The 24,200-nt window shown below is 40.0% G+C and overlaps 2 protein-coding genes across 5 annotated transcripts in view; both read left to right on the top strand.

The window, feature by feature from the left end:
* LOC144934776 (FERM domain-containing protein 4A-like) overlaps positions 1 to 6,036 on the top strand; it is a 154,049-nt gene extending 148,013 nt beyond the window's left edge. For 3 of the 4 annotated variants that reach the window (XM_078860910.1, XM_078860913.1, XM_078860911.1), the window contains one exon: positions 570 to 6,036. In XM_078860910.1, coding sequence (XP_078717036.1) covers positions 570 to 702 — 133 coding nt within the window. In that variant the 3' untranslated portion in view covers positions 703 to 6,036. The remainder of the gene's footprint in view (positions 1 to 569) is intronic. The other variant, XM_078860914.1, reaches the window with a different exon arrangement.
* Positions 6,037 to 10,566: 4,530 nt separating this feature from the next.
* HSPA14 (heat shock protein family A (Hsp70) member 14) lies at positions 10,567 to 22,885 on the top strand. Its single transcript, XM_078860915.1, has 15 exons — positions 10,567 to 10,644; positions 12,774 to 12,854; positions 13,142 to 13,224; positions 13,797 to 13,845; positions 14,144 to 14,249; positions 14,357 to 14,447; positions 14,561 to 14,665; positions 15,381 to 15,542; positions 16,131 to 16,286; positions 16,673 to 16,775; positions 18,066 to 18,131; positions 18,769 to 18,918; positions 19,255 to 19,428; positions 20,308 to 20,378; positions 21,708 to 22,885. The coding sequence occupies exons 1-15, from the start codon at positions 10,588 to 10,590 to the stop codon at positions 21,784 to 21,786; spliced, it is 1,533 nt and encodes a 510-aa protein (XP_078717041.1). The 5' UTR covers positions 10,567 to 10,587; the 3' UTR covers positions 21,787 to 22,885.
* Positions 22,886 to 24,200: the final 1,315 nt, after the last annotated feature.

Here is a 24,200-nt window from a genome sequence, read left to right on the forward strand (position 1 = left end):
TTGCAGTAACATTCATATACATGGGGCAGCTTTACAAAAAAAACGGTTTGAGATTGAAATATACTGAAAGAGTGCATAGACTTGAATGTTGTTTCAGTTTTCAATTGGCAAATTGTGTTGCACATTGTATTTTGTACAAGAGAATAGACTTTAAAATAAACTTTCTTTCTCACATGCCCCTTGGGCATATGCACGTAATGCATATTTTTGCCAAACAAAATGTAACTTGGAAGGGATGCGATGAGCTCACGTTCAGGTATATTTGGAGGGCCAAGGGCCTTTAGTTGTCATGCTTCCTGCCTTTGGAACTTTGTCCCAAGTCATATTAATAATGCAGGAATCAAGACAAATGTTAAGTTGTTTGCATTTGCGTGTCCTTGGGACTGAATAAAGTGCTCTCTATATAAGCTAAATATCTAAATATATTGGATTGTAAGTTTTGTTGATAAGCCTTTCTTCACAAATATTTGCTGGATGTGTGAATGTAACATTTGCGTCCAATGTTTTGCATTAATGCTCGATTAAGTCCTGTGGTTTTTTTGTTGTTGTTGTTTTTTTTCTCCCAACAGGTCGTACAGCAGGATAACGTACTACTCGAGTATCATGAACGGGCAGCGAAGCCACCGTGCCCAGCACATTACCAGCCCACTCACTACGTGGCACAAGGAAGACCACCTTCAAAATACAGCCAGGCTCACTTGACCAGTGTTAATAGGCATAGTGTATATTTACGTAAGAAAACGATTTTTAAAAATATAAAAAAATATTTTGGTCAAATGTAAAAAGAACAAGTCAGCATTTTCACAAACTGGCCCTCCGGTTGCAAGAAATATCGTTTTATTGACCAGCATATAATGTATGTTTATCTCTTTGAAACTATTTTCTCTTAAAATTTGAATGCAAAACAAATATATAATAGAATTGATTTAAAGAGTGTTGTTTTCAAACATAAACACATCATCATTACTAAGCTACAAAAGCATGCAACTACAATCTCTCTCCAAAAGCTATGATACTTCTTATAACAGCAAGATAACAATAACGCCACATCAAAATTGGATGGTAATTCTGTTTCATATCGCAGAAGTGGCTTTCATTCAGCTGGGCTGGATTTAATTAGGGTACTACAAGATTTGTTTTATATCCATAATTACATTTTTTATATTTCATTGGAACCTTACTAAGTTACCTTATAATACGTATTTCCTGCTATATCTGTGAAACGCATTTGCAGTCCACTCAGGTCAATTGGTTCTGTGAATTATGGGACTTCGCATGATCTAGACAAAGCAGGTTGAATAATTGTAGATTACTGTGTTAAGATAATGCACAGTGGCTTGCTCCTGCAAATTATGTGATGGAATATTTCTTTCACATCTACACACTGGCATATGCAGTATTGATGACTCCCTACATCACTGAAAAATATTATTTTTGTGTGCCCCCCCCCCCCCACTTACTCTCTGAACAAGACAATCCTTGAACATCCGTACCCATAATGCTTTTTAAATTTGAAGTGAAGGATTTTCAACGTGAGCACATGAAAATCTTTCAGAAGCCGCACACAAGGATCCAAAGTCCAGAGGGCAGTTCCCGTCACTCATTTTGACATTTGGACAAAACAATGCAACCATCCTTTGGTGAGGACCAACGCCAACATTAAAACACACTGGGCAATAGTCTGAGCAGAAAGGAATCTACACAAGCACAGCCTTTGAAGAACATTTAACAATGCCCCATTGTAGGTAGATAGCTAGTAATATGGCATAAATTGCGAGTTAAACCCAACAATGGATAAATACATTGGAGCAATGTATGTAGCCATTGAGAATACGTCGCTTTTACAAGTATGGTATATAAAAGTAGCCTGGAATATAGGACTACCTTTTGCCATGGCAAGAATGTGGATAATAAACAAAAAGAGTAAGACAAATGTTGTCATAGATATATTGCGTTATTATATTCCTAAGGGTCTAGGTTGTGTAAAAGTCACCTTTTGTCAAAAAAGAATAGTGCATTGGAAGTACGTGATTTAGTTTTTGTGTGCAAAGGTAGATTAAAATGTGCGAAACATTGTAGAAAGTTGTATAGATAAAAAAACTCGTCTTTTCCAAAGGTCATTTATATGTCATATATATAAGAATTGGTATGAGTTCTGCCTGATTTATTTATTTTCTTTCTTAAATAAATGTGCGGCGTTTTTTTTTTATATGCCAACTTCTGAAGAGTTTGCACCGTCCCTGTGGAGACAGCACTCGAGACAGAATTTGTTCAGAAGCAGCGAGGTGAAATTGATACGAGAGAAGCAGACATCTGGATTATATTATGTGCATGCACAAAAGAGGCTTTTATTTTTAGAAAGTAGTGTTTCAAAATCCCCGTTCCCCCTCAAAATGTTTCCTGACTGAAATTTAATTCAGGGAAATGTATAGCTTCTGGGAAAGCTACATATTTTCCTACAATTAAAAAGAACGTTTCCTGGAGGATGTGCGAGCTGTTAGTTTATATAATTTTATTTATTTTATTTTTGTAAAAAGAAAACTTTTTTTTCTAAATGTGTATTTGTTGTAGTGTAACTGCAAAAACTCATGGTGCTGTCATGCCATATTTTACGAAACGCTGATAATAGGTAACCACGTTTTTAAATTTCATTTTTCTTAAAGATTACGTGAATTTTGGTACACTTTTGTAGCTGATTTTCCATCAATTTATATGACCTGAAACTTGTGGATAAATGTCAATATTGTTACGTGTAAAAAAAATATTCGTGTTATTAAAATCATAAACCAAAACATAAATAGAATTGATTATTGGAGAGCAGGTCAACTTTTATTTCAGTAAAAGTATCATTCTATTCAAATATAATTCACTGTCGTACAAAGTTCAACAAACATCACACATTTTCAGCATGTTTCTAGCATGTTCGTCAATGGCATTGAATATCGTTTCACTTATGATTTAGAAATGATCATACACAGAGCTCTATAATGTACATCTGAAAGTGACTCATGCTGGTAATATTTTCATGTCAGCATGAGGGTAAAAATAAGGGTGAGTCAGGCACAATGACACCCGCGCATTCCAGAACAACCTCAAGAGGCTTCTATGGTATCTCCGGTGACTTACAATATTAGTCAAGAGCCCAAAACAATCACTTTTTCTATTGTCGAGTGAGCCCATGTAACATTATTTCCCCTAAAAGGCCACCAGAACTATTTCAATGGGCTCCATCATTTGTTGGTCCCCAATGTTTTAGACCTAGTGCACATAACATCAAATGTTAAGCAACTCTTTTTTGTGTACATTTTAGCACAAGCTATTTAGATATTGGCTTGCATTACAATATCGTAACTATTCATGTCCCACCATTACATTGACAAACAAATTACAACATTGCATTTTTGTACAATAGCTCGTCATTGAAAATAGATTTTTCCTCTGCAGATTAAAAACCCTTCATACACTCATGGGCTCCACATAATAGAAGTTGGCTAGGGATTGATTTACATGTACAAATTTAAGAGCTTGTATGAAAAATAATGTTTTGCCTTTGTTCTCCATTCAGTAAAATGAGTGCAAGATATACATATTTTAAACAAATAAAGTATAATTTCTTTAAACAAATAAAGTATAATTTCCTTAAAATAAACATGTTTTTATTAAATATTAAATTAACAATACATTCTGAATACATATTAAACCACTTTGTAATGTACTCCTAAACAATATATGATGTGCTTGTATCGAAGACAGCGGGATTTATAATTTGCTTATTTTACCTGCTTCAGCAAAACACACTTAGGTTATGACCTTTGATTATAAGTAATGTATCTGACTCAATGCAGAAAATAGGAGGTATTTGTGGTATTGGTGGAATGTTTGACACGTTTGAAAAATGTGTCACCTGCTAAATATAACCAGAGTATATTACTTTAAGGGTGCTTGCCACCAACATTGAACCAGTGGTAATATACTCTTATGGTAGAAGTTCTAAAGTAGCACAAGTCATCACTTCAAAAAGCCTTCGAATCTATGTCTTCAAGGCTAGATGTTGATGACTAGCAGCCACACCAAGTTTAACACACTTGTTTCTTTACATAAAATAATTTATCTTGTCACATTTATCGATATCCTTACTAGCTTCAGAATATGGTAAATACAGTTCTTGCTTTTCAATAGTCATCAATCTAAAGTCATGAAACTAGTTTTGTACCATTTTTTTACAATATTGAATTTCATTGAAGACCATACAAAACACCTTGCATGGGTTGTTTTTCTAATATATGAAGATGAAATGCAATTCATTGCATGATTTGTCCTCGAGTAAAAAAGTTACATTGCCTTTTTACTTTTGCCATAACTTATTACGTGATGGGCAAAATGTTGAACACTATGAACCGTATTGGTAATCCACATCATGCAGTTTTGCTAAAATCAAGTTTGTAGGAATACCACTAACTGTGCCTGTGCACTGCGGGCAGTGCCATCACCTATTAGAATTCTGAGCTGAATGCTTCTCATTAGCTGATAACTTGGCTCAATTTCTCATATGGCAATGTTCTATGATTGTTTAAGGAAGTGACTACCTGAAGGACGGACGTTATCCACGACTTCAAAAACAGCCATTGATGCATCTGGCTCAGCATTGTGACCAACATTATGTGACTCAAAATATCCAATTACAGGACATATGAGTACATATAATTACAAACCATAACTGATATAACAATACATTATTCTAATACAACTTAGATGGCATGTGTTTTGTTCAAATATAATGTTTGAGTAAACAGCATTCATGGTTAGAATATATAAAAGGTATATATTTACAAATAGTGTATTAACTCCATGACCCTTAACTATGCTGTGTTTATTATAGCAAATCCTATAATCAGTGGTAAACTGGATTTTTCATAGATATAATACTTTCTCAGGTTTTTATGCCAATGCCAGGAAAATTGCCAAATCCATTTGCATTGTGTTTTTTTAAACAAATTTCTTAATAACACTTGGAAAATCCAGCCAATAACTCTGGTGATCCCATGTAATGTAATGAAGCTTTGAGACATTCACTTTTTAAATCCGAGCATAATTAAATGAATCATGGTAAAAAAATAGCAATTTAGCCCACAAAAGATATGCCAGCAAAATGATTGAAAATACCATATTTTTTTTCGTTTGCCATTTCTTTCATGCTACAGTTAAAAGGCTTGCTTTTTATTTGGCATTCACAATACAATTGAAATACCGAGGTATGTTGCACAGGTCTTTTTACTGCGTCTATAACGTATTGATAGTAAAAAAAAGTAAATCTAAACAAGTACTATATGTTTTTGATAAAAGAAAAAAAATTCCAGAGTGTGGGAATGAAGAAAAATCTGAAAAATTCCATCTAGGATTATTTGAAACGATGTGAACAAATGTAAATAGGTGGAATTTTCTGCATTTAATTACAAAAAATCTCATACTTCACACACATGTACATATAGGAGATATGACATTACCTTTGCAGAGGACCATTTAGCCTATAAGCTGAAGACCAATATGTTTTATAAACAGTATTAGCAGTCATAAATATTTCATTTTGAATTCTGACTGCCGTATATGTTTAAAATTGGACACGCGAGTCCATTTTTAAATGTACATAAATAGATGAATTGTACAAAGATAATTTTACGTCATTTTGTCATCTCTGTATAATATGACTTAAGTATTTCTTTCATTGTTGTATTGTTAAGCTGGTTCTTAATATCTTCGATAGTTATTAGTATTGTTTTGTTTTAAATATTGATGTTACTTCTGTGCTTGTTGTACCTAAAAGTATAAGTTATATTTGAGAGGCGTTTAATTAAAGTTGCTAAACTTGGTCCATCGATAAATTGCTATACATTGTAGATAACATGTATACTGATAAGCAAGTTCATGCTGTTGATAGTGTGCTTTTTCCACCTGCGGCATTAATAAAGCATGGAACAATGTGAGCGTTTATAATTATGAGTTTTAATGGTGTCTTCTTCAATAAAGTATCTTAGTCCAGCTTTATTGCTGGTGTGTTGACAAGCAGTTTTTTTTTAAACGACGTTTCACCTTTTTTTTACAGAATAATGTGGGGAGTGGGTCAACCGTTTCCACCTGTCCTGGTTTTCCCAGGATAATCCTCATACTGAGTTCGTGTCTCCGCTCATCCGTCGCACTGCGCTTTCAGGACAACCCAGATGTTTTGAAATATTCAAGGGCTTCCACGCCGATGTACAACACCTGTGGAAGCAAATTGTTTTTATCATAAAACACAAACATTCATTCGTCATTTGTGTGCCTGTGCTTAACTACCTCGCCCTATTAATCCCTTTTCTGCACCCACCCTCAGCCAAGCTAGCATTTTAAACAAACATTTTAGCAAAATTGTAACAAACATGCAACGACTTATGCAGATTAAAGACAATGATTCCAGACCTCGGAAAACAAATCTATCCAAGTCACTGCACCAATGTAACCAGGCTCCCCCGACGTCTCATTCTTCGGTCGTGATCTTTGGAACTTGAGCTGTGGTCATTTGTGTTGTGCGTTTGTGAGCTCCTGCCTGATGCAGAGAAGGCATGGAGAGTCGTCGATGAACCACGGTGAAACTTTGATTCATCCGCTCAACAGAAGCCTGCTCGCAGCAGCACGCAAGTGTCCTCCCGCGCAAAGCCGATTAGCATGTATTAATTCTAGATTTGAAACTTTCGTGACTGCAAGGATTCATACTCTTAGGTTTTTTCTGGAAAGTCACGTAGGTAAAAAAATAAAATTAAAATTAATAAAAGTAAAATAAAAACTCCGAAACGTCGTGAATTTTTATTTTACTTTTATTAATTTTAATTTTCTTTTTTACCTACGTGACTTTACCGATTATCACGGTTGGCTGCGTAGGGTACAAAAGAAGTTCAACGTACATGCAAAGCAGCACGAAAATCTGGGCCAGTAGTTCACATCCTCATCCCTAATCACTCACGGAGGAGCAAGCCCAGCGCACAGGACACACCACTGAAACCACTCGATTCAACACAGACACGTTACAGGAGATGTGCGTCTTCCCATGATATGGGTCGATTTATGTACCTCACGTGGCGACCTGAAAATTGTTATTACACTTATATAACTATATTTTATTTTAAGTTTGTCTTTTAACAAAGACTATGCCAAAAATTGAGCAGGAAATGTTCAGACATTTCCAATATGGCCTTTGAAAACAATTTAACCTTGCATACCTTGATGAAAGAAGGTAGGCAGGGTTTAGACTTCATTACTCTTCTGATTATGTGCATACAGATGCCACTGCAATGTCATTGTCATTTGAGGTGGCCTGATATGATACAATTTGGGTTTACGGTACAGGTATATAGCATATAAATGTGACTGAATCTCAATACGCTCGACAAACAGTGGGTATGTATATGCAATTGAAAGGCGGTCAATCGTAACCAGACGAGAGGAGGAAGGTCTTTGGCCTCGACTTCAATCGTGCAGGGAGTTCATCGCACGATTTGCAGAGTTCCAAACGATGTGGGCAGCACAGAATGAGCGACCTCTTGCCTGAGCATTGCTGAACTTACGAATTAATACTTGAGTTAATTCCACAGCAAAGCGGCAGTCAATATGACAAATATCCCTTAATTTTGGTAAATAAATGATGTGGTGATGCTGCGTTGGCAGTGGTGCACAAGCACAATTATCACAAACTAAACACATTCGTCGAATACTTCCTTGAAAATAAATAAATTGTATACAGGGATTCCTCTACTTACGAACGAGTTAGATTCCAGAAGTCTGTTCGTAAGTCGATTTGTTCGTAAGTCCAACTTTACTCCTGTCGATTATAAACATGTTGTACGGCATGTACACTAAACACGGGGAATGCCTTTAAAAGTTGTATAATCTCCTGTAGATGTAGATTCTTCATGTTCTGCAGATGTAGATGCCACCACCGCCATCCATTGCGTGGCAGTTGAACTTACGAATATCGATCCGAACAGACAACTGGATATACGGACAGGTTTGTTCATATCTCTGAAAGTTCGTAAGTCGAATGTTTGTAAGTAGAGGAGTCCCTGTATATAATCTGAGACGTTTCGGGCAATGACCCTTGTTCAAAGCACACATTTGGTTCGGCTGATGTGTTCGAGCAGACGGTTCGTAGGCGCCCTCCGGTGGCTCAACCCTTAACTGCAGCAAAAAACAATTCAATGTCTACACATGCAGTACGTTTTTTAAAAAGAATAAAGCTGTTCTGTATTTATAACATCAAAAGACACATCAACCTCACTCAGCTTACCTAATATAATTGGCCACTGTAATAATTAGGTGTATAGTGTACTGCAGTTTTTAACTGGTGTGTATTACCTTGGTAAAATAAGCATAAGAGATTATTTGTTAGATGCTGCTGCGTTTGCAGTGGCACACAATAAACAACAAAAATGCAACACATTCGTTCATAAATGTGGCCTTAATATCAAAATGTATAAATATACAAAAATATCACTTTGAATCTAGAATGGTTCAGTAACGTTATTCCGCTTGCCAATACGCATTCATTACACAATAAAATTGCAGTCGTATTATAATCAAGGCGTTTGCATGTTTTTTCTTCATTCAAACCATCGCCTTCAACACTACCGGGTCCTCCGATTTTTCCCTCCACGTTCTGAAACGTGCGTTTCAGAACGTGCGTTTCAGAACGTGTATCTTTATAAAGACCTTCATCTGTATGTCTCAAAAACCTCTATGGTAATTCCCGACATGGTAGAAAGGTGAAATTTGGTACACAGGAAGCTTTAGGACCCACACAACATAAAACATCTGACAATTCGATAAATTTTATTTTAAGGCCCCCAAATCTAGATTTTAAGTGACCCACAAACATATTTGTGCGTGTCATTCAGAAATTGTTAAAAATATAAGATTGCGGGTTATTTTTCGTTTGACAGAGCGTAAAACGGCGCCATCCTTCCTCCATCCTTCCTCCCTGGCCCCATCCTTCCTGAATCCTTCCTCCCTAGCCCCATCCTTCCTGAATCCTTCCTCCCTAGCCCCATCCTTCCTCCTTCCTTCTTTCCTGGCCCCATCCTTCCTGAATCATTCCTCCCTGGCCCTATCCTTCCTGAATCATTCCTCCCTGGTCCCATCCTTCCTGAATCCTTCCTCCCTGGCCCCATCCTTCCTGAATCATTCCTCCCTGGCCCCATCCTTCCTGAATCCTTCCTCCCTGGCCCCATCCTTCCTGAATCATTCCTCCCTGGCCCCATCCTTCCTGAATCCTTCCTCCCTGGCCTCATCCTTCCTGAATCCTTCCTCCCTGGCCCCATCCTTCCTGAATCCTTCCTCCCTGGCCTCATCCTTCCTGAATCCTTCCTCCCTGGCCCCATCCTTCCTAAATCCTTCCTCCCTGGCCCCATCCTTCCTGAATCATTCCTCCCTGGCCCCATCCTTCCTGAATCCTTCCTCCCTGGCCTCATCCTTCCTGAATCATTCCTCCCTGGCCCCATCCTTCCTAAATCCTTCCTCCCTGGCCCCATCCTTCCTGAATCATTCCTCCCTGCCGCCATCCTTCCTGAATCATTCCTCCCTGGCCCCATCCTTCCTGAATCCTTCCTCCCTTGCCTCATCCTTCCTGAATCCTTCCTCCCTGGCCCCATCCTTCCTTAATCATTCCTCCCTGCCGCCATCCTTCCTGAATCCTTCCTCCCTGGCCCCATCCTTCCTGAATCATTCCTCCCTGGCCCCATCCTTCCTGAATCATTCCTCCCTGGCCCCATCCTTCCTGAATCCTTCCTCCCTGGCCTCATCCTTCCTGAATCCTTCCTCCCTGGCCCCATCCTTCCTGAATCATTCCTCCCTGCCGCCATCCTTCCTGAATCATTCCTCCCTGGCCCCATCCTTCCCCTCACTCGCTACGTAATCGCCGTAATCCCCGTACCAGCAAAAACCTCTCTTCCCATACCACATCCCTATTCACCGCATCACCTTAAGCTTATCGTCCCACTCATAACCCGTGTAAAGCGCCTTTAATAAAGGCGCTGTCTATAGAAATGAAATCAGCCAATCGGCGTCAAGGGGCGGACTAAAGTGTGGGGCGGGTGGGGCTGGGCTTTTTCGATCCACAAATCGTCCGCTGTAGATCTCCAACGCGTCGATTTCGATCCGGAAATCGCGTCAAAGGAATGACGGTGCTTGATCCAGATCGATTCCAGTTTAATCGAGCATTTGAATCGTTTTGAAAAACACCACCCCAACGTCGATTCCCGTTTAATCGATGCAAGGAATCATTAAGACAACCCCAACGTCGATTCCCTTGCCCAGTATTCCTTGTATGGGCAAAGCCACCACCCAAACCCTCCCACAACCTCACAATTACCACATACACGCGCCTAAAACATTAACGCAATTCATCATTCATTCCATCGCGCGGATTTAAACATAATTTTTGTTCGCAATCTCGTTACACCGACTCGCTCCCTCCCATTGGCCGGCGGCGGTCGCTTTTCGCCGGCTATCCCACAAGGCAGTGCGGCGGGCACCCCCCCCCCCCCCACGTGGTTTGCGGGCAGCATGGCGGCGGTCGGTGTGCACCTGGGCAGCACATGTGCGTGTGTGGCAATCTACAAGGTGAGACGTCGCCGAATGTCGCGTTTTGTTTGTGTGCGCGTGTTGCCGTCCCCCCCCACCACCTCACCTCCACTCCTCCTCTCACCACCTTGGGGTGTGCGGTCTGTGAAGTGAAGAGAAACGCGACCCTGACCGAGGCCTGGGCTGGGCCGAGACACTAGCGCAGCTGTTCCCTGCCGCATGCGCTGCGCCCTACAGGAACCAAATCCCGGGCAAGCCTCTGGGCCGCAGCGCGCTTTGCTGTTCATTCATGACAGACACAGACTCCCTGGTTGTCCCCTTCATTTGAGTTGGTATCTCATGGTCCCTCTTAACCTTCTCTAGACTCGCCAAGCCTCAATGGGCGCCCCTGTGTCTCCCCATGGTTCGTCATGGTTGGTTGGTCTCCTCGTGTCCTCTGATATATTTTTTTTCTTCCGCCGGGCCATTGAGTCATTTATAGACTCATTGTGTTCACCCAGGTCCTACTGAGTATCCGCTCGTCTGGTTGTTTCTTCTGCTAGTCTGTCTGTCTTCCCTGGTCGTTCCCTCATCTCACCATAGGCCCCCTCTCGTTCACTCTTTGACTCCACGTGGATTCCCCTGGTGCTCGCTTGAGTCTGGGTCACCACTGGATGAAACCTCGGCCCCCCGCTGGAAGCCATTTGGGCCCCCGGGGTTAATGCAGCTCTCTCCACCCCCCCCCCCCCCCGTGGTTTCCTCTGTGGGTTGGTCTCCCATGATCCCCACGTGTCACCCCTCTACCTGGTTTCCCCGTAGCACATGGGGTCCCCCCCGCTGTTATATCCGAGCCCGCGCGGTGTTTCCAGTCCTACCAGGTCTTCCCTATGTCTTGACCCTGATCCCCTCAGGTACCCCCTGCTCTCAGATTCCTTTCCAGTCACCATTCTATCTCACTTGTCTCAGTTGATCGCCTGGCGGTTGGGATTCGTGTTGGGGTTGAGAAGAGCTTCCAGGGTGTTGTTAGCAGTGATTTATTTTGTTTTATTTTATATCTACGTGACTTTACCGAAAGATCCAAAGAGTATGGATCCCTGCAGTCACGAAAACTTCAATTCTAGATTAAGACTAAAGTTATTTATGTTTTTCATTTGTATATCAAGGAAAGTCTTTATTGGGTTGCAATACTTTTTCAACCGCGTCATCTATTGCAATTTGTGGCCATTCTTTGTAAGTAGTAGTTTGCTTCTTGATTCATCAATTACTACTGGCTGAGTACTAGATTACAGGCATTTACCACCATGTCTAAGCTGAAAGCTGATGAGAGCCTGGTCACTTAAAGTGGAGAACTGTATTACTCAGTGTGCTCATATATACGGCTACGTGTGTAGTGCCATGGTGTGCACGCAGGAGTGTATTTCAGCATCCTTAACTTTGTGTGTATAACATCTTAACTCTCTCCACATGCTGGATAGCATGAGACGCTACTGTTCATTTTCTTTTTCAAATCATAGGATCGGTACTGCTACATTTCAATCCATCACTTGCCTCCTCTGGGTGGCGTTTGTTTAGAATATTTCTATGAACTGGTCAGAACATAAACCTGCTACCAATTGCCTACATTCACAAATAACAATATATAATTCTAACCCATTTGATTTAACGCTGATGATTTAACTGCAATAAGTATTTTAATGAGTATAAAAGGGATTGCATATGGTTTGTAGGGTAGGGAAAATCCATGAAAAAACTATGGAATCAACAAATTAATGCAAAAAATATATTTGCACACAGTCTGTATTAATCCCTGGAAGATAAAACCTAGGACGGATTCATGTTAGTGCGGTGGTAGACAAATCTTGCCTCATTGTTCTTCAAAAGGATCTGCACGAACATTAGTGTCACCTTTAAGTGCTGTCTTGCATTTTACAACCACATTTTGTAAACAATCGGAATATATTTCTAATTATATTCTTAAAAAGTTGTTTAATAAATTGAGATTGGCATAAATATGGTTGGTATTTTAACATGTCTGCTCTTATTAACATTATTTTCATGAGTGGTATAGTGTTAGAAATAGTGGGTACATGATGATTATTGCTGTTGTCAGCACTCTGTAGTACTGGCAGTGTTTTGAACTGACAGCTGCTTAATTGATCCTATAATGTCGTGTCCACAATGTGTTGCAGGATGGACGCGCCGATGTCATTGCCAATGACGCAGGTGATCGGGTTACACCAGCAATGGTGGCCTTCCGTGACAGTGAAAAGGTGAGAGGAGGGGTCTTTTGCATCTATAAATGATTGGCAAAAGTCAGTGCGCAATTGATGTGTTTTGAACCATTTCTTATGTGTGGGTGTTTTTTTTTGTTGCTTAAAATATTCTAGGATGCACAGGTTAAATGACACATTGTTTAAGAATAGCAATGCATTATTATTGACAAGTGTTAACTTTTTCCAAGCTAAATAAATTGTGCGTTTTTTTGAGAGTACAATATTATAAACATTTTCTGAACAATTGGCAGTATGAAAATTAAATTGCTTGATTTCAATTTCAGATTGTGGGACTGGCGGCTAAACAAGGCAGGATTCGAAATGCAACTACCACAGTAGTTGGTGTAAAACGAATTTTGGGACACAGGTAAGTTTCTCGGTCACAATAATGGGTTTCCTACAATTTAAACGTGTTAATTCGCATCCTCTGCACCATAAGTGAGGAGAAGGAAAAGGTTAAATATTTATTTTTAAATGGGGTGCACCAAATATGTTCTGATTTTTTTTGCTTTTGATAATTTGTTTCACTCTGGATTCTGGGCTTTAGAAAAGGGTACACATGTATTTAATCTTAAACTCTGTGTAAATTAACTTGATTATTTCATGTGAATGTCGATAATATTGAGCCGAGGCATGAAACATGGCTGAATGTGTTGGCGTACACACTGCACTGAGAGATGGAGAGAGAGACAGAGGGTGATGGAGACGTAGGGTGACATAGATATACCCGTTCATTGAAATATACATTTCAAAAATACTATTCACAGAATACTTCTAAGGGATATGCTATTTGACAGCCTAGTCATAAATTGTTTGGTGCACCCCTAGAGTGTAAGCACAACGGTAAACGGTGTACTTACAGTTTTAATGCATTTGTTTTTTCAATCAGAATGGTGTCCTTTTGATTATTGTTTTGCAAATTGTGTTGTTTATGTCTAGGTTTGAAGATGATGTGGTACAGAAATACATATCCAGCAGCAGTTGCCCAGTAAGTTTATAGCATTGTTATCTTGCCTGCATAATGTTCAGGAAAGTTTGTTTTCAATAGCCAAGGCTTATTAAATTATTTGGTTCTGTAATTTAATATATTGTTTTTTTATATTAATGGTGAAAAGCAATTTCTTCATTATACATTGTCCTTTCGATTTAAAATACTCTTTAAATGTTTTTTATATATACTGAAATAGATTCATTACAATGTGTTCAAACTTTGAATGTACTAATAATGCTAAGGCTTATAATGCAGATGAAAGATATCCGTACAAATTTTTCTTTTACCCTTACAGGTTATTGAGAAAGACGGCTGTCCAGTTTTTTCGATTAATAATGGCACCGTTAAAAAGCACATCACACGCCATGAAGTAGCAACACTCATACTGCAGAAAATGAAAGGTTTGGTTTATATTATATTTCCTCCACGTTTTTTTTTAATTCGTACATTGGTATTTATGACACATGGATGTATATTTATATTTTTTCGTTTATTTTAATTCTTCCAGAGACGGCCTTGTTTGCAGTCGGTGCAGACGCAAAGGATGCTGTAATCACAACCCCTCTGAATTTTACCAAACAGCAGGTCGATGAAATCAGGTACGACTACCACATGTGGTACATGCAGCCCGAAGTATTTGCTCTGTGGTTTATCCATGTTTATAGTTCAATGATTGGATGCTCCGTTCTGCCTTTGTCCTCGTGTTTTACAGGCAAGCAGCAGAGTCGGCAGGCTTCAATGTCCTACGGATATTAAGCGAGCCAGCAGCTGCTCTCTTGGCATTTGGAATTGGGCAGGAAAATTCCCACAGCAAATGGTATGTATTGTGTGTTTAGAGAATTCTTATCCGGATCTTCTTAAGCTGGACTGTGAGCTCATTAGTGATGCACTGCTATAATGTAATGTGGCTATTATAATATAAGAACGGGAGACACAGCAGAGCCTCACCATTCTGGCGAATTGCCCGATAATGCTGGATGCAATTACCAGCGAAACGTCGTACTCAAATTGTAAATGTTGTGGTTTCACGCTTCAACACACCGGTGGGCTAAAGCAGTGAACTATTTGTCTTTTGTTAACGTGACACTTTTTTACTGATTGGCCTTGTCGGGTGGTGGAGGGTTACGACACATTTATAAATAACGCATCTAAACCCAAAAACGTTGATTATGAATAATAGAGCAAATGTGATGTCGTGGTTAGCACACTGGACTTGCAATCCAGAGGTCACCAGCTAATTCTATCTCGCAGTGTGGCTGCTAACAGTAGAAATGGGCACGTCACAGTTACTTGATTGGCAGGCCTTCTGGTGGAGTAAAAGTGTCCTCTCATCTCTACAAAAATTTAAGAGTATGCCAAATACCCTCGTGGGGAGCTTTCCAGAGCTCCCTCTAGGGGAGGCTTTTCCTTTAGCAGTTCTGTAAGAAAGTAAGTTCTGAACAGCACCTATAGCAATAATATGAAGCACGTTATGTATTGTCCCATTTAATTGAGGTTTTGTCTGTATATGTTTTTCTCTTTGCTCTGTACAGCAAAGTGCTTGTATACAAGCTGGGAGGTACGTGTGCGGATGCGACAGCAGTTGAAGTAAACAGCGGCTTGTATCGTGTTCTGGGATCGGTGTCGGACGACACTGTGGGTGGAGAGGAGTTCACGGACGCGCTAGCAGAATACCTGGCTACAGAATTTCAGAAGTAAGGGTAACTCGTGTGTTTGCCTGTTTTGTTGAACGTTTATCAACACTTTTTATAATGGGGTACTAGCAGAAAACCCCATTGAATACCCCTTTTGAATGCAATGCCATAGACATAATATCTCGTGCAAAGTTAAGTACTTCACTGAAATAATATGGAATCGTAGACAACAATTTCTTTCAAAGCCTCTACATGGTTCCCACTAATCTCAATATATTTATTAAAACTGCTATATAAGCTATAAAGCCACAGTATATAATCGCCTTTTTAAATTAAGAGGGTCACTATAAATCGGTGTGACATCAAGTAAAATTTCTAATATTACACGAACTTCACATTGTAATCGTATTCTTAATGGCTACAAATGAAATTGAGGGAATCGATGAAGTCCGATGCGCTACGCCAATTCACCAGCATGAAGATTGTCTCGCGCTAACTATTGCTTTGTTTAAATAACGGACGCTTTCAAGAGGACAGACTTATCGCTGGAAATATACGAAAACTGATCATATATGTCGACGAGGGGGTGCGTGAGTTGAGCAGAGGTGGAAAGCGAAGATGAGAGTGACACTTGTTTTGCCGTTTCAGATTCCATCGGCAGGACCTGCGAGGGAACAGTCGAGCAATGATGAAGCTTCACACACACGCCGAGATGGCCAAGCACGTGCTGTCTACCATGGCCATCTCCAATTGCTTTGTTGACTCGCTGCACGACGGGCTGGACTTTGAATGTAACATCACGAGGTGAGGGGGTGTGACAGGGTGTGACACAGCCCATTGAGTTTCACGTGGAGATAAGCAAGTTGTGAATGTCATTGTATGATGGGTTCACCGTTTTGGTTTTATATCAGCATTATAATGTAAGCGCAGCTTGCATCGTATGTTGCCCTGAAAAATGTTAAATTGAACAGCAGTTTTATTCAATGCAATCAAAAGAGCTGTTATCTGAAATGAGCATTTTCCTCACAAGATGGAGCGTTTATGCTTCTCGATAATATTTTGTTCTAAACACCCAGGTTTACAAATTTGCTATTGTTTAGCATTTTTATTCGGAAAAATATTTAGTCTGTGTGTGTCGTTTGAATGTCAACAATTTAGCCTTTGTCAGTAACTTTCCCTTGTGCCTGCAGGGCAAGGTTTGATTCCCTGTGCTCAGCCCTCTTCCAGCAGTCTCTACAGCCCATCCACGACCTGCTCACGCAAATCAACCTCACCACCAGCGACTTCCAAAAGGCACGAGCAGTTGCATTCATTTCATGCAGGCTCTACCGTTAGTTGGAATACTACCGTGACCTGACCTGTACGCATTATTCCCAAGCCAAATATTACTTTGCTGTGGTTGGTCTGAATTCGATCCGTGTCAGAATTTTTTGTTATTACTGATGCATGTCGATGTAGTTAGTGTAAGTTGGTATAAGTGTATTATTGCACGGTCAGACTTATAGTTATTATGATCGTAATCGTAATTTGAACCTTGTTTGCAAAAGTATTTTTTTTATTTACGCTAAAATTGCTCGCAATTTTTAAAAATCAAGTAATCAAAGAATATATATTTATTCTTTCGGCCGTGCATAGTTACAGCTCTGCTTACAAATATGATGGAACAAAAATAATCACATTTTTTTATTTAATGAATGTGCACAAATTAATTATTGCATTTTAATGTGTGTGTGTATAGTGGTGGCTTCAAGAAGGAGTTATTGACAATGAATAACTCCTTCTTGGCCAATAAGGTCTGGAACAGAGCTGAGTTGAAACGTGATGTGAAGATGTTGATCTTTGATTGGCCTAATGCTCCATTAGAGTTGAACTCTGCTGATGAAAGCTTCATATTAATCAGGCAGGTTTGGAGCATTCAAACCTTGTCTTCGCGGCCGGTCTCTTCTCAAAATGAAATGTGGCTATAGTTAGACTTGGCACAGATAGATTTAAAGTTTGCTCGTTAAACGATGAGTGATCAGTCGTACTTTATGTAATTTGCTAGGTATTTAAATTTGAAGTAAATTAAAAGGACACATGACTATTGAAAATAACATTTATACTGGAATGCAATTATTGCATCAATTTAAATATATTTTGCTTATGATGCATACATTATATCTTATATGCAAGAATATATTCTTTAACAGTTTCTACAAATCCAATGTACGCTTATGTTAATGAAACAAGATAAAATGAGATAATTGAAATCAAACAAAGCGAGAAAAAATGGGATGACACATGAGGCAGATGAGATGCGCATATTACATGAGAAACACATTACCTGCCAGACCGGCTTTACAAATAAGATGGTACAAGCCCAAAAAAAATAATTGTTCTTCCAGTCAAAATCCAACCTCAAATCACAGCATAATATCACTGGGAGAGTGTATTGCTATGTGCTTTATTATCGAGCACAACTTTATAAAGAGTCCTAATTTTTACGTCATGAACCTTTAATAACCACATCGAGTAAAAATGAATGGGGGCGCGATGGCTGATGTTGAATAAGATTAACATCCGGCGGTTGTCCGTTTGCTTCAGGTGGTGCTGTGCGGTGGTTCCGCACGGATTCCCAAACTTCAGCAGCTGTTGCAAGAGCAGTTTGTGGTACGTGTCGGCGCAACAATTGCCCCCCACCCACCGCCTTGCTCAACAGTGGGGTTGCTGTGATATCGCGACAGTATGAATAATCACTTATTTACATTTTAAAACTGAGCTATTCTTTTATTTTACCAGGTAAGGCCCACTGAGCTATATAGTTATTTTTTCAGAAGTGACCTGGCCACAAGTGGAAGTGGCTTGCGTGAAAATTTCTAGCAGCCAAATACTCAAAGCGCACGTTTCTAAATGTGATAAATACATCGTGTGATAAAAAGTCCTTGATGATTGTATTATGTTTTTTTCAAAATTGTTTTTTAATTCCTGTTAATACATCAGGAATTGACAAACTCGTTCATTGCAGTTGGACATGCATAGCTGTTAGTCATTAAATTCTCATTAAACTGTTTTCTGGAGTAATTGAGGCCATAGCAATTATATGACATCATCATTTAGTCTCACTGACAGCATGTGCATTTTAAGCATTATAGTTGATAATGGTTCTAAATTCTTATGGGCAGTTTGCTTTGCATGAACTGATGTAAGAACTTTAATTTAATCGTTATGCGTACTGAAAGTACAGCAAAGCACAAATACAATAATAAATACAATGTGCGTGCCTTGCTGGTTTGCCGCTGTGGCCCAGGGCTCGGAGCTCATGTGCAGCATCCCCGTGGACGAGGTGATCGCTCTGGGTGCAGCTGCCGAGGCGGGGATTCTTCTGGGCCGCGATGCGGTGCGGTTCGACCCCGAAGCACTCTCCATTGAATGCGCCTCTCTCGACATCCTTGTTAAGGTGACCCGCATGCATTTGCAGCCTCCCTTTGGTTTGTGAATCCTTCTTTAATAGTTTTCCCCCCAAGGTGTTCAGGCGGCTTGGGCAGCTCAAAAGCACTGAGCTTGACACTGATGACAATCCTGGGTTTGAATTCACACAGTCATCTGTGATTCAACTGAGTGGTGCTATGTGTAGCGTGTTCATCTTCTCGGCGTACAATGTAACTTCGATTTGCGCACCACTGCCAATGCATTCCCTTAATATTTTGTAAAAAAAATAAATGTTGTTTAATTGACATGGTCGGCCAGCACGCCGTACGTATTGAAACCCTGTATCTGGGTGGTGATGTGGCAGGAGCAGGACGAGGCGGGGCAGGACTGCTACACGGTGGTGTTTCCGGTCGGCACGCCACTGCCCGCTCGCCGCCAACACGTGTTCCAGGCGCCCGGCACGCTGCCCTCGGTGCTCGTGGATGTGTACGAAGGGGTTGCGAAAGGCAGCTCGTTTGAGGGGGAGCACCTGGCTCAGGTGAGGGGGGGGGGTCTCTGGCTTCGAGGAACTCGTATGCTTTCTTTCATGTGAATAGTGCGGAAAAGACCAAACTTTTCCGCATTCTGATTTAAATTCCAGCCATTATCAGTCCACTAGATGGTTAAAGGCCTCCACAAGCCGTGTCATTCATCCAGTTTTTTTATACCATACTTCAAACTGATCAGTGTGGGTTGGTGAAAGAGGGGCAGGGAAGAGTAGTATGTTACCACTGATGTTAGCTGTGGCGAGGAAGTGCACTTAGGTTGCCGGGTTCATAGCTCCGTGCACTAACCACTATATCAATACCAGTGCTGCGCAAAGAATGAGATGTTGGTGTAGTCTAAAATGCTGTGCAAGTCTTTGTGCCCATAATAATGCATTTGTTTATCGGTATTCTATTTAGAGCACTGCATTTGTACCAGGGTGTTTCTTATTGTACATGGGTGTTCACATATATTGAATTTGAGAATATTTTTTTAAAATCAAATAAACAATTCATTAATTCACACGATAGATAATTCCCAAAGCTACTGGGCTGAGATGTGGCCATAAAATTGCAGTGTACAGCCAATGAACCCATTGAAAACATCTCGATGAATGTTTTCATGGACCCGTTTGCACAGATTTTCCTCTGGGTATTCTGGTTTCCTTCGGCATGTAAAACTCTGTTTAAAGACAAATTGCGCAAGCATTCCAATGTAAGGTGCTGAACAAGAGCATTGAGACTTGGTGAGTCATACAGGAAACATTTCGTGTATACTTTTCAAAACAAGCAGCATTACCAGTGTAAATTATTGAGTTGTTTTCTCATTATATTCATTCTGATTGCGAATATTTCACTCTGTCATATGTTGGTTGAATTCTACATTTGTCTAGCTGGTGTTAAAAGACCTTCAACAACAAGAGAATGAATTGCGTGACATCTCCACCGTGTTCACCATGAAGAGGTTTGTGCATTTGCAGTTTCAGAAACAGAACCTGATTTTTTTTTTTGCATTTCTCAAGAATATATTAATTTTAACATGTTACTGTTCCTATGAGGCCCGAATAAAATTAATGTACAAAGTTCTTCCATTGAGCCAGTAGAGGAAGTTTCAGTAAAAGAACATCCTACTTTTTTGTTTAAAATATATTTGTCGAATCTTTAAATAATTGTCTTTGGCTCATGAAACAACTGTGTTTTGTTGCAGAGCTGTAATGGTAATATAATTAATTATACAGTGCTTCTTTTCTCATGCCATCGTATAGCTGTGCAACAAAAACATAATACTGGTAGGAACCTCCTGGTTACACCAGCCCACAGGGGATTATTGTGTCCGTCCGTCGTGCATCCAAAAATGGGGAGGGGTGGAGAGGAGAGGGGGCTGGGTGGGGAGGGTGGGGAGGGGCTGGTCACCCCGTGATGTCCTCATAAAACTCAACGTTTAACCTACTCACGCCAGCTTGTGCCCGCCCTCACAGTCGGGCATATTTGCGGAATACACCACGCCGCCGTTGACCCTGGCCATTGACCGAGCAACCCAACGTTCCTACCAGCTCCCTCCGCAGGAATGTGTTTTAACTGTAATTATCACACATTTCTGACGTGCAGTATATAGAGATGCTGCAGTGGTGTAATAGCAGACTAGACTTAAAATGCGAGGCTTTATTAGGTTGAATGATTGTGGACAATAGTGACTGACTAGATAATCATAGTAAAAACTAGGCATTTAACAAATTAACAGGCAGTGATTTGATGAACTGACAATTCAGGGTTTTGATTCAATCCACTAAATTATTTTGTCTCAGTTTTATGATCTCTAACCATTGTTTCTCATTTTATGAGAAATTTACAGTTTTTGTTCACTTTAGCCTAAATGTAATGTCAGCATATCACTTGCATGAGTTATGAATATTTGATTCTCAGAAATGCTGCCAAGGTGTAATGGTGAGCACACTGGGCTTGCCATCCAGCGGTTGCCATTTAGGTCTCTCGGCACATCATTTGGAAGTGGAAAGGTTTTACATCTGACAGTGTCTGCCCTCCTAGCAGAATAAACGGGTACACCGCAGTCAATCGTAATGTTGCGTGGGGCAGGGAAAAAAAATCTAGGTGCGCTTCCACTTATCGTAAGAAGCTTGGCCAGCGTGGAAGAGTAGGCCAAAACACCCTCTTAGTGGCACTGACTGGTGGAGGCCCTTCTGTGCCAGAAGTTGTGTGAAAAAGTACTCTAAGGGTTGTACCTTGAACATTTTACCTTTTTTACAGAATATAATTTATCTTTATTCATTCACAGGGATGGATCGCTGCTTATCACCTGCACAGACCAGCTGAGTGGAACATCTGAAACCGTCACTGTGGAAGCAGCTTCGTGATATGATGCCTTGAGGATTTTAGTGTAGCATAAATTAAGCAACATTTGATTTTGTAAACGTTACAAAAAAAACTTGAATTGGTAGGACCATCTATGATGAGTTGTTGGTCCACTAAGAGTACAGAATATGATTTTGTGGGCAATATTTTCCAGCCTGCATGGAAAATATTTTTTACATAAGTTCTTGAGCAAAAACATCCTCCGACAAAAAAACACATTTACACATTGTATAGGCAGCAGCCCAGAGAAATAGTCAATAATATTTGAAATGTGCAGGTGTACAGTATATCTGTAGGAGTAATTCTGTGTGGGGCAAGATGCTTCATGGAATATTGTCCTCGGTTACTTTTTAAATAATGGAGTGATACATTTTTTGCTAAATAAACTTATTACATATCAAACAGTACATTTTACAGCTCTACATTTCTAACGGTATATTTTGTAAAGTGTACATGTACAGTATTTACTCCTTCCATTCAGTAATGACTTAGACATTGACAAGTGCCATGCATGTAAGTGTTGCTTACAAAATGTTGTGGCCACGGCTGTTTAAAGTCCTGACAATTGAAATGTGTAGTTAAGAAAATAATAGACTATAAATCCAACAACCTTGTTTAATTTGAGTGTAAAAGGCAGGGCATTTATTTAATAATGAAAAGTTAAACTTTCACAAAGATTTATTTAACAACAGTGTCACCTACGAGGAGCGAACGAAATAAAATTTGCTTTGTAACAGCCAGATTTTTTTTTTAAATATGCACATGACAGTTTACATGATGTACTCGAATAAATGTTCCATCCCGTCATTTTTGGAACGTGTTCATGAAGCTTTACCACACCTGTCGACGGAAGGTCTCGTGCACGACTGCTGGTTTTAATTTGATGGCATCAAACTAAAAGATGTTGTCACTTCAGCGATGATGGAGGTTGAAAAGCACACGAGGTGCTTCTATACACTGTGTGTAGTGACATTGTGTGTAACAGCTATTTCATTGCTGTACTTTTGCAAGCTTTGTCTTAGAGTGTGCCTCTTTATTTTTTTCTCCTTTTTAACGTTTTCATGTTATCAGGAATGTCTAATAAATGTGAGTTTTATTATGCATTGATCACACAGCCTTTTGGGGGACATTACTCAAGTGTGTGCTGTTATGGCTATAACTGCTCAAGCAACAGTACAGGAATAGATGCCACTACATGGCTACTCCTGTACTTTAAGAGGAGTTTCTAATTATAGTATTGCTGGGTGCAATGTTAGTCACTGGGTTTATTACCTGAACCACCCCTTTAACCCTTTCCCGTTCCGAGACGTCTGCAAGTTTCAGGGTGGGTCTCATTCACCGCTGAATCTCTGAACACAAGCAGTTAGCGTTCATTTTATTTAAAGGCATACTGCCATTGGTTTTAAAGATACTACTCGCTGCAGAGAACCACACTTGCTAGTGCCAAACTGCCACATGCCCTCCCGCATGGCCTTGTTGGAGCTTTGCTGCCGATAAAGTTATTTTAGTTTTTCTTACCGTTCCATTCCGATGACGTTCGTGTACATACGTGTACATAATCGGAACGGAATCTGAAGGAAACCATTATTTGCACGTACGTTAAGGATTATTATAAACACTTTGCGGGGCCCTCTCTTACAGGACTCCCTTTTTGATGCATTTAGAAAGCTTAATGAAAGGTGGTGTGCCGTCCACCGTGCCATTTTAAAATAGCTTCACTTCCTGCCTCGGTCAAACTATATTCCAAGCATGCATTTTTATATTTTCTACATTTTCTGCAGTAACTGAACTGTATTTTCGTATACTTAACTGGCTTATATATTTTTGACAGACCAACTTATTTTGAAATGGATTAGAGGTCACAACCATCAGAACTTTCTTCCTCCATGGTACTGGATTGAGTTTATTTTCTGCCTGAATTATTTGGGCTAAAATAAGTTTTAGCATGCACTTCATATCAACGTGTGTTGGGTCTAAAATCTTCCATGGCTTATAGACCTTTAATCCGCATGGTTTGTGTAACCATCCACAAATGCTGTATTGTTCAAAGGCTGCAATCGGCAAGCTCTCCAAATAAGCTATCCATAAACAACTCGCTATCACATTGAGTCAACTATCGCAAACAAATTTAACATGACCATACACTCACAAGTATACTAAGCTATATTTTACCAGGTAAGGCCGGCTGAGCTATATAGCTCTGTTTCAGGAGCGACCTGGGCACAAATTATAGCTCAACGAAGTGGCTACCATGTGGAAATCTATAGCAGCCAAATACTCTAAACGCACGTTTTTGACTGTAGAGGTGAAAAACTGGAGGATAGAAAAATCCACGCGACCACGGGGAGAACATGCAAACTCCAGATATACAGGTGTCGGGTTAGGGATCGATCCCACGACCTGCATACCACGCGAG

The sequence above is a fragment of the Lampetra fluviatilis genome, chromosome 11, assembly GCF_964198595.1.
Source record: "Lampetra fluviatilis chromosome 11, kcLamFluv1.1, whole genome shotgun sequence".
In the NCBI taxonomy this organism is placed as follows: Eukaryota; Metazoa; Chordata; class Hyperoartia; order Petromyzontiformes; family Petromyzontidae; genus Lampetra; species Lampetra fluviatilis.

Bases quoted from the DNA above. Each gene is read 5' to 3' on its own strand.
- HSPA14 (XM_078860915.1), top strand. From the start codon at position 10,588: ATGGCGGCGGTCGGTGTGCACCTGGGCAGCACATGTGCGTGTGTGGCA. The intron at 10,645-12,773 runs GTGAGACGTCGC...AATGTGTTGCAG, and splicing joins CGTGTGTGGCAATCTACAAG to GATGGACGCGCCGATGTCAT. The intron at 13,846-14,143 runs GTAAGTTTATAG...TTACCCTTACAG, and splicing joins TATCCAGCAGCAGTTGCCCA to GTTATTGAGAAAGACGGCTG.